We start from the raw sequence: 17,128 nt of genomic DNA on the forward strand, positions 1-17,128 counted from the left end.
CACACACACATCCTTTACAATAACACTGCTTATTCCTGCTCCACACCCATCCCCCTGAGGCTCTCAAAGGGCTTCCCACCCACTCATTATTAGTTCAACCTCCCCCCGCTGCAAGATGGGTCAGTATCTTTCCCCGTTATCATCGTTATTCCTGTTACACAGATGGGGAAACTGAGGCACTGGGAGGGGACGGGACTTGCCAGAGAGGGCACAGAAAAGCCGGACCTAGAAGCCAGGTGTCTAGATTCCCACTGCCCTGATCTCAGCCCGCAGGCCACACTCTAGCAGAGCTCAAGGGTCTTTCCCGGATTGCATTGGCTTCTCTTTCCAGTCCCTATGCCCAGAAATAGCCATTCTCATACCCGCTTGCTCCCCACATCTCCATGGGACATTTTTGGATTTTCTCTGAGCAGCCTCACTTCACGAGCCATTTCATTGCATCGGGCTTAGCGTGAAGAGCAGGGGTTAAACGATTGCCTTTGATCACAGCCCCGCTGATGTATTTGTTTTAATTCCTCCAGCCCCCTTAGCTACAATTTTCCACTTTCACGTCTCTTTCCATGACTCTCTGCAAATCTGAATTATTTATTGCCTGAACTCCTGTTTTCCCCACCCCTCAGGATCAACTTCTCATCACCAGTCAAAAGCCCATTTAGAAACCAAATAAGCAGCTACCCGCCCCCAACCCTGCCCAAAAAGCTCCTGCTTGTTCCTTTTTTGCTCCAGAACCTGGAGGTCTCTGTGTTTTGAAGTCAAATGGCCAGTTTCTCAGGGACACTTTGTTCCATTACCCTCTCCAGCCTTACCCTGAAAAATGAGGGAATCAGCATTTATTGATGGGGAAAGTCCAGTGTGTTTAGCAACAAAGGACCCTGGATATTACTAAGCTGTTTCAGAGCAGGGGGCCCATCTACCCCGGGTATCCCATCTCCTACTGTGCCCAGCACAAGCTCCTTCAAAGGAAGGTGCAGAAAGCCCTGTGGTTTTGGGATAATGTAGCTCACACCCAGTCAAAGGCCACTTTGTTCCCTCCTAGTGGTGGCTGGACCACAGAGGGAGCATGATGAGCCTGCTGCAGCAGGGATTCTTTTAGCTCAGGCTGTAGCAGGTCACACATCTTTCGATCCTGAGGTCCCAGATCCAACTCACTGTGCTGACCTGGAGGCCCCCTTTTATTAGAGGCTGCACAGACACAATTGTTAGAGATGGTCCCTGCCCCTGAGAGTTCATAATCCGAGACCAGCAAATGGACAATGGTTGTCCCCACTTTACAGATGGGGAAACTGAGGCACGGAGCAACACAGTGACTTGACCAAGGTCACACAGAGTCAGTGGCAGAGCTGGGAACTGGCCCCCACTCTCCTGAGTCCCATTATTATTTTGCTATTTGTATTACAGTCACACCTAGAATTAGAGCCCCGTTGTGCTGGGTCCGGCCCGTACACATAGCAAGAGGCCATCCCTCCTCCAGGAAAGCTTACAGCCTCAAAAGACACATGTGAGATGGGAAACAGGCACAGAGAACACAAGAACTCGGGGTCCCCCAATGAAATTACTAGGCAGCAGGTTTAAAACCAATCAGAAGGAAGTACTTCTTCACCCACCACATACAACCTGCGGAACTCATTGTCGGGGGATGTTGTGAAAGCCCGGAGCATAACTGGGTTCAAAAAAGAATTAGATAAGTACCTGGAGGATAGGTCCATCAATGGCTATTAGCCAAGATGGTCAGGGGCGCAGCCCCACGCTCTGGGTGTCCCTAAACCTCAGACTGCTAGAAGCTGGGACCAGACGATAGGGGATGGATCACTCGCTAATTGCCCTGTTCTGTTCCTTCCCTCTGAAGCACCGAAGACAGGCTAGTGGCTAGATGGACCATTGGGTTGACCCAGCACGGCCGCTCTTATGTGACTTGCCCAAGGTCATGGAGCAGGCTAGGTGCAGATCGGAGAACAGGAGCCAGAATCTCTTGGCCACCAGCCTCGTGCTCCATCCACTAGCCCCTCACTGCGTCTGCAGTCCCAGCCCGCTGCCTTAAGCCTCGCCTCTGGGTCACCCACCCGTCCCATCCCGCACAGCCTCCACCGGGAGAGACTCTGCTGAGGCTGCGCACCCCCCGCCAGCCAGTCTCGCCTCTCTCGGCAACCCAGGCGCGGACTTTCGAGGCCTGCTAGCCAGGCTGGGGAAACTTACTGCCGGTGGTGGCCAGCGCGGGCACAAGGGGGACGAGGCTGAGCACCAGCAAAGCTATCCAGAGTGGCAGGTGGCAGAGGGATGACGATGCCGCTGTCTCCTTCTTCGCCCCCATGGTCCATAAACAGAAAATCCCCCGGCCGTTCTCCAAATCAAGGCAGAATGCACACCCCCCCCTTCGCCCCCGGCAGCTCCTCTTATGAGGCGGGAAGCAGGCGCCACGCAGACCGCAGAGCTTGGGAACAGAGGGACCCCAGCGCCTCCCACTTCATTCCCAGGGGACCGGCAGGGACAGCGTCACTCCTTGGCCTCCACCGCAACTGGCCTCGATCCACCTCACTCCAGGCTTCAAGGAGAAAGCCCCTGGCTTCCGGGCTCCCCGATTTCCATGCTGCGTGCATAGGACTGGGCGAGGAGCCAGGCCCTGAGCGTGCACCAGGCAGCGCACCTGGGCGCAGACAGCTGGGCGAAGCTGCCTCCTGCCCTCCCCAAGTGCAGCCAGGTGAAACTCCAGCCAAGGGGCAGGGCCAAAGCAGTCCCACCTTCGCCTAGGGGCCCTGCCTCCTTTCACCGCTGCCCTGGCTGGGTTGCAGGCAGGGTGATGGCATGGGGGAGCTGCCAGGCTCCGAGCAGGCGCGAGGGGCCTTGGGCCAGGTTCACTTTTGTTTTCGATTGCTACATTCAAAATATTTAGCCTGAAAACTGAACTGAGATGGGGTTGGGCGAGGGGCCAGGAGGGGGGAGCTTGTTTGGGAAATAAGGAGCCAGAGATTGACCAGGCAAGAGAGATTCCCCCAAACGCTCCAGCTAACTGCGAGGCGGGGGTTGCAGCCTGGGAGTCACCACCCATCAACTGCACGACCCCCCAGCAAGTCTCTGGGCCTCAGTTTCCCCAGCTGTAACATGAGCTTCATGATAGCAAGTGGAGGATTGGGGTGCTGTTGCTGGGGGGAACGTGGTGTGACCTTTCATTATGGATCAGCGCCCAGACGCCACAGGGGTGGGCACAATTGCAGGGAGGCCACTGGACGTTTTTCCAAAAATCACAAAATTTCGGGGGAAAATTTCAAGCCAAATGGGATTTTTTTTTCTGCCTCTCATTTCAAACTTCTTGCAGAGAATCCCCCTCTCCTGGGTGAAAGTACCTGCAGAGAGTCTTAGCCAAATAGCCCACACAACCAGCAAACAGCTTGGTACAACTGGACCAGGGGTCCTTTGAACCACTCCTGTTGTATTGGACCCTAGCAGGGCCTGCAATGGCCAGATCTTCTCCTGCCCCAGCCAGCTAGACTGGCCCCTCTCCCCTCACCTGTGGGAAGAGCAGCCGCCTGATCAGGAGCAATGGCTCCTTCCTGCCTCCTTGTCCCCTTCCTAAGCAGCGGAGGTGACAGGCCCTTTGCAATGCAGCACTTACCCCCGTCCCCTTCTTTCTGGGATGCAGGGTGGGGGTACAGTGAGCTCTCAAGCTGGGGCAGGGGTTCTGGAAGGGCAGTGGAGTGGTAGAAAAGCTGGCCCGGTGGGTGGCTGCTGTAATTTGGGGTGATCTCTTTGCACCCGGTCAGTCACCCCACGCTGTGGGATTTAGCCACAGTGGAGTAACATATTCCTGCAGCCTCACCATGGATCAGGGCCGGGGTGAAGAATCCCTCCAGCATGGATCAAGCAGGGGAACTGTCTACCATAGACCCAGCTTCGACCTCTCTCTTGTTAAAGGCACTTTTAATGGCACGGGCAGTAAATACCTGGCTGCAAATTTTCGTGGCGGGGGGCACATTTGATCTGGGGGACTCTGGCTTTCAAACCCCCACTGCTCCGATCAGCTGCTTTGCAAGGAGAAAGAGCCCCAGCTCCCAGGCCTGCCTTTCTCCTGGAGCGTAGCAACCTGGGGTTTTCAGCAAACTCAACTGCTTTTCTGAGTCAGCGGTTTCACGGAATGGGCTTTTCCACCGGTCACCTTTCTCCCAGGCGAGACCAGGCAGATCCACACCCCTGTGCGCTCCGGTCCTGCAGGCTGCAGGTGATGAAGAAGGGGGGGGGGGGGTTTAAAACCCCCCTGCATGAGCAGAGTGCTGCACTGCCATGCTCTAAATTCCCAAGGCCCCCCTGAGATTATTTTGCACTATAGGAGCAGTGCCCATTGCGCTGGGCGCTGCGCAATCAGAAACCTGAGCGGCCGGCTTGGCAGGGGTGGCCGCTACCTTCGCCAGCAGCTGCATCCCCATCCCCATCCCCCTTCTAGTTCTGCACCCGTTCCCGCGTGGGCACCACAGAGGGCGGAGCGCTCACCCGCACCAGTTCGCTGCTCCCCAGCCAACGGCTCGGTTTCATCTCCCCAACTGTCCCTGTAAGGCAGGGGGAGGCCATAGTCGCCAAAGCCGGCCTGCTTCTTATCCGCCCTATTGTTCCCGCGGTCTCAGGAGTCTGGACCTTGACCAAAAAGCATTGACTGCCCCTGCCTTCAGGGTGCTTAGGCAGCACCTGTTACGTCCCTTTAAGGAACACGCCCTGGCCAGGTGTTATCTGACCGCTACTCCTTCCTACCCTGGCAGGCCATTAGCCTGCCAGCGCCTAGGGCAGGGAGAGCCGTGGGGCTCGGTCCTCAACAGCACCAAGCCCAGCACCCCAGAGGGCCCAGGTACCGACCTGCCCGAGAGATCCAGCTGCGGAGATGCCCAGGGCCATGAGCCGAGCTTTAGCGCCACCCAGGGGCTGGAGCCAGCTCTGCTTGGATGATTCGAGCCACGGCTGTGGAGCGTGGGTAGGCCAGGCTGGTTCCTGAGCCGGCTTCCCCTTGGGGGTCAGACCCGCATTGCAAAGGCACCCGGAGCAGGCAGGAGCCAGGGGGAGATGCTTGGCACGTTTATTTCTTTAAAAGTAACCAGGCAGAGGGGGAATGACCTGGGCAGATCTTCCCCGGACAGCCGGCAGGGAGGGAGGGGTCTGGCCTGCCATGCGCCTTAGGCCAGCATGCAAGTGTTTGTGGGGTGCTAGGGAAGGGGCACCCAGCTGGCTCCCTGGTGCCCCCCAACAGCTGGGTAAAGGCACCTGGCACCGCGTGGCAGCCATTCGCATGCGGAGCCGCCATCCATCCCCACCCAGGGTACTGCTGGGGGTCAGCAGGCGGAGCGGAGTGGGGAGGGGAAACGAGGTGCGGGGGATTGAAAGAGACTCATATTAACCCCATGAGGGCTGGAATGAACAGAGGCCCTAGTGCTTTGGGGCAAGTACGGGGCGGAGGCGGGGGTACAGTTGGATTAACCCCGTGAGTTCCAGAACACACCGTCTGAAAGTGAGTGGGATGGGGGGGAAGGTTCCAATTAACCCCACGAGTGCCAGACAGAACAGCCACACCGGGGGGGGTCCTATTGGAAAGCATAAGAGGGGTGCAGAAAATGCACCCCGAAAGGCCCTAATGGTGGGGGTGGGGGGGCTCTGTTTGAATAAGGATGGGGTAATGAAAGGGTTAATAGCAGGGCTCTCTTCTCCCACCCCCCAATACCTCACCCCACAGGCACGATGACCGGGTGCCAAGATGCTGCAGGCATCGCCCGAGCTTCACCCGCTGACACGTGTTCCCCTTTCACCAGCTCCATCTGCAGCCCACTCCCCGTCCTCGGGCGTCCGGCTAGAGAGGGACATGGGGCGGGGGGGGGGGGGGTGTGAAGAGGCAGGATCCCATTTCCAGCCCCCTTCCATTCCCCTCCAACCAAAGTCAATGCCCCTTCCCGCTGTTCGGGTCTCGGCGGATGGAGCCCAGCTGCCGGGGTGTCCCATCTCACAGGGCCGTGAGCACAGATCCCCCCTTCCCCACCTCTGGGGGCTGCAGCTGCTCCTCCCCAGCTGATGCAAAGGGTGGGGAGGGGGCGGTGGGAGCATGCTGGAGTCTGTGGTTGGGGGGCCAGGTCTCAAGAGCAGCTGCTTCTCTGCCGGCGCAGCAGTGTCACCGGGCGGGTGATCTCATCCTCCTGGTCGCTCTCGCAGCCGCGCTGGAAAAGGGGGGGGGGCACCAGAGAGGGTCAGGGAGGGGGATACGATGGAGGGCACAAGATATAAGTGTACACACCTGCCTACAGGTGCACACCCAGGCTCCCATGCACACAGACCCCCCCCCCCGTGCACACCCAGGTCCCCCATGCACACACACACACACACGGGCCCCCTGGTGCGCTCACACACACACACACACACACACACACACACACACACACCCCGGCCCTGCCCTGGCTGCCCCCAGGCAGATCCTGCGCATGGCAGGCAAGGTCTATGCCAGCCCTGGGCACCCAGAAGCAGCAGAAAGGCTGGCACGAAGTGTTTCATTAACTAGCCAGCTGGCCGGCCAGCATCAGCCCTGACTCTAAACCCCCAGGGGTGTCCAGAGCTCCAGGAAGGTGGGGTTGGTTTGATACCCAGATAATTAATGCTACCCAGGCCCCTCACCCCACCCCAACACTCACCCCAGCATCTAACCCCACCCCAAACCCTTCAACATGTGACCCCTGATGCTAACCCCAACTTGTAACCCATCCCACCAATCCCAGCCCAGAGCCCACCCCTGCCCATTCATCCATCACTCCCCCAACCCCTAAGCAGTGAGTCCGGAGCAAAAGGTCCCCAGCACTCTCCCCCAAGAGCTGCCTGCCCAGGGAGCAAGTGCTCAAGCTAATCAACAAGGCCTCACCAGAGTCTCATCCTCCTTCCTCTGGCCACACAAGAGCTTCAGGTGGCCAAGCCGGTTGCAGGCAGACACCATGTTGTAGGAGAGCTGCGGGAGGGAGAAATACATGCAATGGGGCAGCTTAAGGCTAGGGACCTTTTGAGCCCCCACACCCACATATTAGGGGGGTCACACACACACACACACACACACACAGGAGCGATGGTCCCTATTAACGAGCCTGCTGTTATGCAGCCTCTTTCACATTGAAGGATTTCTTCCCGGCCGCTAAAATGCGGCCACCTCTGGGGTGGAACGGAACAGCCGTTCAAAAGTTTAGGACAGGAAGCAAAGAGGGATCCTGCATGCAGCTGAAATGAACCAGGGGATTTTAGGTCGGGGAGATGTAGCCAGAGCTTGGGGCTTGATACCTCTGTTGTTTCAAAGAGGGCCATGGAACAACAAATGGTCTTCCCCCAGTGTCGCACCTGCAAGGGGCAAGTGCCCCCAAGGGCTCCCTGGGGCATTGGGGTCAGCACTGACTGCAAGGGGAGAGCACCCCCCATGAGGCACCCGCCCCGCTCCCTGCAGCACAGAGCCCCCTAGAGCCGCACTGGGGCCAGCCCTGCCTGGGAAGGGAGAGCGCCCCCTGCTGCCCCCGTGGATGTGCCCCAGAGGAGCCGTGGCAAATTTACCTTCCATTTCCTGCGGGCGTTGAACTTGCGGAAGTTCTTTATGTTGATGGAGGAGCGGCTGCGGTTGGTGGCCTGCTTCCGGCTCAGGGGCTGCCAGGGAGCAAAAACGTGAGCCGTCACCCCCAGCATGCCACCCCAAACCCCAGCTCGTGCCCACAGGCAGACCACAGTACCCTTAGAGGGAGAATCCCCTGCACTCACAAACACCCAGCGGAGTTGAGAACCGGCCCTGGGCTCCACCGCTCAGCTCAGTCGCCACCTCCTGCTCCTCTAGGGAACTGAGCCCAGGGTTCCCCATACCGCTGGGGTCTCCTGGCAGCTGCAGGGGCCTGGGAGGAAAGAGGAAGCTTCTCTCTTCACCAGCTGCCCTGGAAGGTCGTTATTCGTATATAGGAGCCTGTTTCCCGCAGGGATCTGACTCCTGATGGTGCAGAAAACAGCCCCGTCCAAAGGCTTCCCTGCCACTAAGGGCTCATCCCGTATTCGATGGCCTGGGGGCAATTCTCCACCTGCCAGGCACCTGCCTGTTGCCTCTGCAGCCTGCCCCCGGTCTTTGGCTTCGCACCAGGCTCCATGCCGTCCCCCCAGCCTGGGCCCTCAGGGAAGAGCGAAGCTACCAGGAGTGGCTGCCCTGACCCCCAGGGCTGCAGCAGGATGCACCGGACGCCGCCGTGGGCATCCCCCTGCTTGCTAGCCTGGCGGTCCCCGCCTCCCCACGCACCCCTGGGTCCATCTGGAAACGCAAGCAGCCCCCTCACCTTGATCCACGGGTGGACGAGGCTCTCGGCCGCGCTCATGCGACTCCTGCAGCGGGGAGAACGGGACCCGTTTGCTGCTTTCCCACCAGAAAAGAAAAACCTTTCCCCACTCCTTCTCTCCGGGAAACCCGGGCCCTTTCCCCTCCTGGTGCTTACCCGCCAAGGGCTCCCTGCCCTGCTGAGAACCTCCTATGTCAGGAATCTGCTCCCCGCCCCCCAGAGCCATCTCCCCAGCCCACCCATGTCCCATGCAGTGCAAAGGATTTAATCATCCCCTCTCAATATGCCCTCATGTCCCCTCTTTGCACGCCAGCCCCTCTCTGGTGACACCAGGGCACCCAGATTATCAGACCGGCCCCCAGTGGCTTACAGGTTGTGGTCCGGCCGGGGTCCGGCCGGCCTGTGCCATGCAGGACAGACCCAATCACAGGCCAGCCTGCACCCTCTGTGCCAGCCTTTCCAGCTGGGGTTATGGGGGTACGTTGGCTTGAACAAACCTCCCCCCGCAGCTGGGATCACACCTTGCCTAGATCCTTAGGGGTGGAAATCACCCAGTGCCATGTGACAGAACGAGGCCCCCACCTGAGCCCTCTGCCAGGTGCTTTATGCTGGCTGTACCCAGAGGTTAATGTCACCCCCGCGTGGCCTGCTCCAGCAGAGGGATTAAGGGGCTCCTGCTTTCTGAGCTGCTCTGCCAGGGTAACCCCCTGCCCGCGGTTGGCAGGTGCCAGCCTCAGGGTCTTGCTGCCCAGTGGGCTGCGGCGGGTGCCAGGCATTACCCAGGCTCCTTCACCAGCAGCTGCTGGATGAAGTCCTTGGCCATATCGGTGGTCTCGCTGAAGTATTTTTCCTCAAACTCGTAGTTGCCAGCAACGACGTTGGAGAGGGTCTCGGCATCCGTCTCGCCCTGGAACGGGGACATCCCGCTCAGCCTGCATGAGACAAGGATCCGTTGAGTCCAATGGGCCCCTGACCCCCACGGGGAACCACCAGGGACAGCTCCAGGCTCCCAATGTGACCTTTCTGATGCATGGAGGCATGCCAGAGAAGGGTGAGAGACGCACCCATCCTACAAAGGCTGTGACGTCCACCCATCTGCCGGGAGCCTGGCCTCTTTGTCCAGAGAACATGGACTACCGCAGCCAGAGGACATTGAGAGCCAGGCAACAGGGACCATACAGCCAGCCCGCTCCTCAGCTGGTATGAAACCCTCCCCACCCCTACAATCCCCTCCTCACTGCTGAGTTCTTGCCCAAACGGTTGGCTTAGGGCCCCTTCTACCTGTCCTCTGACCCAGACTGATACCAGCCAAGGACCGGAGCCAGCCCTGGCCAGGATCAGGGCCCCTGCATGCAAGGTGCCGCACAAACAGAGGCAGACATGCTCCATGTCCCAAAGGTGTTTGTAAACCAAGGGCCTGATTTTCCTTTGCACCACGCCAGCAATGTAAAGTAGTTTGAAAGCGGGGGGGAGGTAGTTACTGTCACTTCCAGGCCAGCGCGGTGTAAAGGGGCCGTAATGTCAACAAGAGTCAGGCCCAATTAACCTAAGTACACGTCCCAGGCAGAGGTATCCAAGTGCTGAGCAGCTGAGCATCCCAATCCCATCACGCAGAGAAGGGGCGCGCTCCCACGATTGGAGCTCAGCTTGCTCTGCTGTGAGCAACTGTGGGGCAGGCAGTAGGGTCCAGTGGTTAGGGTGCAGGCCTGGCTCTCCGGAAACCTGGGTTTTCTTCCTGGCCCTGCTGCAGAGCCCCTGGGAAAGCTGTGACCCTGCTCTGTGCCTCAGTTTCCCCACTCTGTACCATGATATTGACCTCCATTGATGCACTTGGGGGTGGCCTCTGGATTAAAAACCCAAAGCAAGGGCTAAAGACAGGAGAGTCAGACAAGAACAGACACCCAAGACGTCGGGTACTTACAAGATATAGGTAATAACGCCGATGCTCCTGAAATAAACAAAGACACGTTCTAGGTTAGCTGGCCTGAGGCCTGCGGACAATCAGTACGCACAGGTTACATTTGTAGAAATCAAGGAGGGGATCCTGGTAAATAAATAGCAGAGCAGGGTAAATTTCACCCTTTTTTGCTCTCGACCCTTATCCCAAATCCTGCTGATCCAGCGTCACTCCCTCCCTTTCACTGAGCAGTTTTCCATTCTATGACGTGTTAGCCCATTGCTCGCTTCCACTATTCCTGGCCCCCCCATTTGCACTGCCCACGTGCTCCTGGACAGGACAACAGAAACTCTTTCTTAAGCAGGACGACAAATGGGAGGAAAGTCAGAAAGCAAAGAGGTGCTGGTGTTTTCTCCCCCCGACGGTACTTCAAACACCAGTCACCTCGCAATCATCGCTCTGAAGAGCTGAGCGGACTGAGCTCCTTAAGACGCTCACGGTCAGATCATTTTTGTGGCTCTTCAGTCGGATGCAAGAGGCCGGGGAATCGTCCCCCAGCGGCACGCGGCGTGTTCAAAACAAAGCCAACGGACCCTGGAATACTGCCTGGGTGAGGCTGAGAACGTGGTCGAGCCGACCACAGCTCATGTTATACCCGGAGCCCGAGACACGCAGGCTCCCCATCCTTACCACATGTCTGTCGCCGAGCTCAGGGGCTCATAGTTAATCACTTCGGGAGCTTGGAGGAGAAAAAAAAATAGAAATACAGAATAGTCACTTTGCGTCCGCTGCTCGACTCCTTTCGCCCCCATGGGACACGAGATGTACAGCAAGTCAAAGCAGAAATGACCTCTCTATATACAACCGCAGGGTCAGCCTGGACGCCCCTCACCCCGCTGGGTTTCCATCTCTAAAATCCAGCCATTCCCACTGCTTCTGAGTGGTGCTAAGGGATGCTGGGCTGCTCTTTCAGACAGGCCAGGAACCCAGAGTCCAAGCCATGGGCGGTCATTAAGATCCCCGGTTCTTTGGGGAGGGAAGGGCCGTTTAGAGCCACATCTCCCCTGCCCCCAAAACTCTGGTTACTGCCTTCTGCCTCCTTACAGTCCACCCCCCCCCCGCCCGCAGGTTGGCAGGAAACAAGAGTCTCCTTCACTTCCTGTCCTAAAGTGTCTGTACGTTCCTCGAAGTAGCTACTGTGTTCTGCCCCAGAGGTGGCTCCATTTAAGATGCGGGGGCAATTCCTTGCTATCGAGTATTCCCAAGTGCTTGGTGGAATACGCGAGATTATTCTTCAGGTCCCCACCTCAGACTTTCAAGAATCTTGCTACAGAATGCGTAGGGCCCTACCAAATTCACAGCCATGAAAAACGTGTCACGCACCGTGAAATCTGGTTCCCCCCATGAAATCTGGTCTTTTGTGTGCTTTTACCCTAGACTATACAGATTTCACGGGGGGAGACCAGCGTTTCTCAAACTGGGGGTCCTGACCCAAAAGGGTGTTGCAAGAGGGTCGCAAGGTTATTTTAGGGGGGTCGTGGTATTGCCAGGTTTACTTCTGCGCTGCCTTCAGAGCTGGGTAGCCGAAGAGCAGCGACCGTTGCCTGGGCACCCAGCTCTGAAGGCAGCACCCCGCCAGCAGCAGCACTGAAGGAAGGGGGGCAATGCCCTACCAGGCCATCCTTACTTCTGCGCTGCGGCTGGCGATGGCGCTGCCTTCAGAGCTGGGCTCCCGGCCTGCAGCCGCCGCTCTTCAGCTGCCCCGCTCTGAAGACAGCCGTCACCAGCAGCCACGCAGAAGTAAGGGTAGCAGTTAACACAACTTCCCCCCCACCTACAATAAGCTTGTGACCCCGCCCCCCAACTCCTTTTTGGGTCAGGACCCCTACAATTACAACACCATGAAATTTCAGATTTAAATAGCTGAAATCATGAAATTTCGGATTTTTTAAAAATCCTATAACCATGAAATTGACCATAATGGACTGTGAATTTGGTAGGGCCCTCACCATGTGACTCAACAATATCCTGTGGCAGAGAGTTCCACAGGTTAACCCCAATAGACTACTATGCCAAGGAGTTCCACAGGCTCCTGGCAACTGTCCCAGCAGATCATTCATGTTCAGCTGTTTACCTACGTACTGCGGAGTCCCACAAAGGCTTTTGAAGGTTACTCCGTCTTCCAGCTTTTGGGCCAGACCAAAATCGATTATCTTGATTTTCGGGTTGGGAACATCTTTCTCCAGAAGCATGATATTCTCCGGCTGTGGGAGACACCATGAGCCCAGTTCTCCCTCACCCCACGTGGTCATTGACACCAGTGCAAAGCAAGCGCGGGAACACGATCAGATCGGGATGGGCAGCATCTCACACCCACTTTGCACTGGTGCAGACAGACATAAGGGGCATCGGGGCTTACAGGGTCGACTTGCCCAGCAGGCCTCGTGCCCCACGGCCTCCCCCGTGCCCACTGCTGGGTTGCGGCGGTAGGGGAGGTTGGAATAGTTGTGTGGTGATTGGAGGCTTGTGATTGGAGGGGGAGCCAGCAGGGATCAAGGTGGGAACGCAGAAGGCCGCAGGGTTTCCCAGGTGAGTTCTTTCCGAGACTCCCGCCAGGCGAGGCTGAGATCCGAGCGTGGAAGTGGGAGATCCATGCAGCCAGGGAGAACAGCCCCACTGTCTGGGCTGCATTTTAGCCCACAGCCCTGGCCCCATCTCCCTGCCCCGGAGCATAGGGGTTATCTAATTTCTACAGCTGCTTTCCAGCTGGAGAGGGGGACTGCAGGTGTAAGAAACTGTGCTGAGCCCACAGAGTTACTGCTGGCCAGCAGGTGTCAGTGTAACCTCAGTGGCCGTGCTAGGAGTTCGCTGAGAAGAGAGCAGAGGGAGAGGAGAGGAGAGAGCAGATGGGACGGGCAGGAGGCAGCCTGAGAGGAGAGCGGGCTCTGCAATGGGTCCAACCCACATGCGTGGGTCCATCCCGGACCCCCTTGGAAATGGAAAAGCCACAGGCTGTGCACCATGGGCCTGGGTCTCTGAGGCTGCTCTGGCAGTGTAAAGGGGCCTTGAAGTGGGTGGAAGTAGCCCCCTGACAACCCCTCCCCGCCCCCATGAATGGGGCTTCCCTGGCCTGGGTGGAGCTGGTGTAACGGGCCCTGCACTGGCCCAGTCCCCAGAATGGGGTTGGATTGGAGGCATGGCTGGAGCAAGCTGCATTATGGGAATTCACTGCTCCATAGGGAGGAGAGTGTGAGTTAGAGCAGCCCTGAGGCTGCTCTGATTTACATTGGGAACCAGGCAAGGCCTTGCAAAGCTACAAAGGGCGTTTGGCCTCTCCTGCCCATCTCCAACCCGCTCCCACATGCAGGGCAAGAGCCAGGAGGGACTGAGAATCAACAGCTAAGGGGCCAGAGGCAGTTCCTGTGCCGGGAAGGGAGGGGGCTGGGCACCTTGAGGTCGAAGTGGGCAATGTGCCGCCCATGCATGTAGGCAACAGCCTGCAGGATCTGCTGCAGGAACTCGATGGCCTCTGCCTCCATCAGCGTCTCCTTCTCGGCAATGAAGTCAAAGAGCTCCCCACCGCGGATCCTGAGAGCAGAGAGGGAGAGCGGGTGAGGCTGAGAGACATCAGAGAGCCCAATCCTGCTCCCACTTTTGACAGGGCCCTGGGAGTGGCCGGAGCCACGCTGTCCTGAGGGGCAGGGACAGCAGCAAGCTCATGTTAGAACAGGTGTGGTGTAAACACCTGGCACTCCATTGGACCTGGCATCACAGGATCTTAAAGCCCTGGCATCGGTGGGGTCAGTACCACATCCCCCCTCAGGAAACCGAGGCACAAAGGGGGGAGTGATTTGTCCTGGAGTCACAGAGCAGGATAGGGCAGTGTGGGGACTAGAACCCAGGAGTTCTGACTTACAGACCTGTGCGCGACCCACTTGACCACTCCGCCCCAATTCCATTCTGCAGTTCCTGTCCATTACAGCCGCCACATTCCTCCTCAGAGGTGGCTGCATTTCAGAGCGGGACGTGTGCTCAATGCTGCTGTTAATCAGCTGCAGTGTTCCACCTAAGAAGTGGCTGCATTTCAGTGAGGGCAGGAAAGCGACCCCCTGTACAGCCATCGTGTAGAAGCCTATAGACAGGAGGCACTATCCAGACAGATCAGCATCTCATACGCACGAGGCAGACAGAGGTGGGCGTACAGACACACATACAGGCATAGATCACGTAGGGTCCTGGTTGCCTTGTGCAGTTACAAGGGGTGGGGGGGGGGATGGTGAAAGGTTACCGTGGCACCCACTTTGCCAGCACAAGGTGCAGGCCAATGGAGAATCAGGCCCATTAACTGCAGGATCTAAACGAGATTTGCCTGGATGAAAAAAATATATATTTCATCCACCCAAGCTCAAAGAGCTAAGCAGACCCGAAGTCAAATCCATGGTCCTCACACCAGAGAGGTGCCATCCACAGGGGAGAGCTCAGGATTTCAAACCCTCAGCTGCCCATCCCAGAGCACTCACGGCCAGGAACCCATGGCTCCACCGTGCCAGGGGACTGTGGCTGCTGCGTGCGGGGTGGATCGAAGCAATCTCGTGCCATCTGGGGCTTCGAAACTCATCACAGACACCTCGACTCACCCATGGGGAGCTGGCACAGAGCTCAGAGCCCAGGTACGACACGCTTGGGGACTGGAGCAGCTGTTTCCAGTCAGGCAAAGAGTGAGAGCTGGTGGTTAGAGCAGTGGGGACTGGCAGCCAGGACTCCTGGGTTCTTTCCCAGTTGTGCCACTGAATGACCTCGGTGAAAGTCTTGTCAGTGTCTCTGTGCCTCAGTTTCCCCATGGGTGCAATGGGGACGATCCCCCAGCAGGGAGGGGGCGAGGCACGCTATAAACACGGAGCGTTATTACAGTAGGGAGAGGGAGCCCACGTGCCCTGTCCCCCACCCCACCCACTCACAGCTCCAGGATCAGCACCATCTCGGCCTTGCTGGCGAAGAGGTCGTACAAACGCAGGATGTTGGGGTGCTCCAGCTGCTGCAGGATGCTGACCTCCCGCTCCACCTGCTCGCGGTCCAGCCCCAGCCGGCTGCCCTTGCACTTGCGCATCTTCACAAACTTGGCGGCGTATAAAGCCCCCGAGCTCCGCTTCCGGCAGCGCTTCACCACCCCGAAGTGCCCGCTGCGGGGACAAGGTGAAGAGACACCCTGGTGGGGGGGCTGGAGCAGTCAGAGCAGGGTGTGGGGGGCAGGAGTTGGGCAGTGGACATCAGAATGGGTAAGCAGTGCCCCCTCCCCCTACTCCCCTCCCAGAGCTGGGAACAGAACCCAGGAGTCCTGACTCCTAGCCCCCTCCCTGCAGCCACCAGACCCCACTCCCCTCCTCAGAGCTGGGAATAGAACCCAGGAGTCCTGACTCCCAGCCCCACCCCCACTCTAACCCCCAGACCCCACTCACCTCCCAGAGCTGGGAATAGAACCCAGGAGTCCCGACTCCCAGCCACCTCCCCGCAGCCACCGGACCCTACTCAGAGCTGGGAGCAGAACCCAGGTGTCCTGATCCCCAGACCCCTGTTCTAACCCCTAGACCCCACTCTCTCAGAAGCAGCAGCCAATGAACTATTGGGACGTCAGCGATCGTGTTTTCACGAAAGTGTCCTTAGTGATGGAAAAAGATCACAAGGGGGAAGAAGCCAAATCAGAGTGTGTGATGGGAACAGCCTGGCCTGACAGAGCAGGGGCCAGTCCGGACACTGGCTGACGCCCTGCCCAGCCATGCCGGGGGCGAGATCTGGCTCCGGCTCCATGGCATGGGACCTCTGCAAGGCGTGAGCCACAAAACTCCCTCCTGAGTGGAATGTACGTTCAGCGTCCGGAGAGCACTGGCCTTCCCCGAGCGCGGCCGCGCACACAGCCAACCGGGAAATATACAGCTCCATAAGCCCCCGGCCTTCCTGGTGTATCACCTCGCTACATTTCCCCTCGCTGTGCCAGCCACGCTAACAATTCCTCCGGGGCTTGGCCAACGACACGCGCTCCCTGCCGCACGCTGATGCCACCCAGATGTCGGGGGAGCCCCATGCAAGCTCTGACATGGTCTATTGGAGGTAGCGTGATCCACGCACAGGAAAGGGTGGCAGAACTCCTGGGTTCTAGTCCCAGCTAGGGAAAGGAGTGGTGCGGGGAAGTCAGACCTCCTGGGATTTTTTCCCCTCCCCCCCAGCTTTAGCCTGGAGGGCAGCGGGTCTAGCACAGAGGAGTGGGAGCCAGGGCTCCTGGGTTCTATCCCCAGGGAGGGGAGGGAAGGGGAGGAGCCAGGACTCCTGGGTTCTATCCCCAGTGAGGGGAGGGAAGGGGAGGAGCCAGGACTCTTGCCCACATGCTCAGGGTTTAGCTGATTGCCATATTTGGGGCCGGGAAGGAATTTTCCTCCAGGGCAGATTGGAAGAGGCCCTGGGGGTTTTTCGCCTTCCTCTGTAGCATGGGGCACGGGTCACTTGCTGGAGGATTCTCTGCACCTCGAAGTCTTTAAACCACGATTTGAGGACTTCAATTGATCAGACGTAGGTCAGGGGTTTGTTACAGGAGTGGGTGGGTGAGATTCGGTGGCCTGCGTTGTGCAGGAGGTCAGACTAGATGATCATAATGGTCCCTTCTGACCTTAAAGTCTATGAGACTCCTGGGTTCTATCCCCAGTGAGGGAAGGGAAGGGGAGGGGAGGGGAGGAGCCAGGACTCCTGGGTTCTATTTGCAGCCGTGGGATGGAAGAAGAGCCTAGTGGCTAGAGAAGGTGCTTTAGGCAATGCTGGCTCAACTCGAGCAAACCCTTGTGAGGCCATTTGACCCTTTTAGCTGCTCGGTTCGCAGAGGAACCTGTCTGGAGAAGGTCCGAAGGGAAAGTCTGAGCCTGGGAGCCAACAGGCCCTGAGCTGG

General features: G+C 58.1%; 2 protein-coding genes across 18 annotated transcripts in view; both read right to left on the reverse strand.

The window, feature by feature from the left end:
- INSRR (insulin receptor related receptor) overlaps positions 1-4,893 on the reverse strand; it is a 41,944-nt gene extending 37,051 nt beyond the window's left edge. For both annotated transcript variants that reach the window (XM_037883471.2, XM_043535058.1), the window contains exon 1: positions 2,194-4,893. In XM_037883471.2, the coding sequence (XP_037739399.1) occupies positions 2,194-2,308 (115 nt within the window). In that variant the 5' untranslated portion in view covers positions 2,309-4,893. The remainder of the gene's footprint in view (positions 1-2,193) is intronic.
- Positions 4,894-5,031: 138 nt separating this feature from the next.
- LOC102939739 (death-associated protein kinase 2) overlaps positions 5,032-17,128 on the reverse strand; it is a 31,959-nt gene continuing 19,862 nt past the window's right edge. For 14 of the 16 annotated variants that reach the window (XM_037883349.2, XM_037883351.2, XM_037883352.2 and 11 more), the window contains 10 exons: positions 15,156-15,377; positions 13,647-13,785; positions 12,332-12,461; positions 10,888-10,936; positions 10,222-10,248; positions 9,080-9,232; positions 8,301-8,346; positions 7,543-7,632; positions 6,872-6,955; positions 5,032-6,179 (listed from right to left, as the gene is read on the reverse strand). In XM_037883349.2, coding sequence (XP_037739277.1) covers positions 6,099-6,179; positions 6,872-6,955; positions 7,543-7,632; positions 8,301-8,346; positions 9,080-9,232; positions 10,222-10,248; positions 10,888-10,936; positions 12,332-12,461; positions 13,647-13,785; positions 15,156-15,377 — 1,021 coding nt within the window. In that variant the 3' untranslated portion in view covers positions 5,032-6,098. The remainder of the gene's footprint in view (positions 6,180-6,871; positions 6,956-7,542; positions 7,633-8,300; positions 8,347-9,079; positions 9,233-10,221; positions 10,249-10,887; positions 10,937-12,331; positions 12,462-13,646; positions 13,786-15,155; positions 15,378-17,128) is intronic. The other 2 variants (XM_043535069.1, XM_043535067.1) reach the window with 1 other exon arrangement.

Source organism: Chelonia mydas, chromosome 24 (genome assembly GCF_015237465.2).
Source record: "Chelonia mydas isolate rCheMyd1 chromosome 24, rCheMyd1.pri.v2, whole genome shotgun sequence".
In the NCBI taxonomy this organism is placed as follows: Eukaryota; Metazoa; Chordata; order Testudines; family Cheloniidae; genus Chelonia; species Chelonia mydas.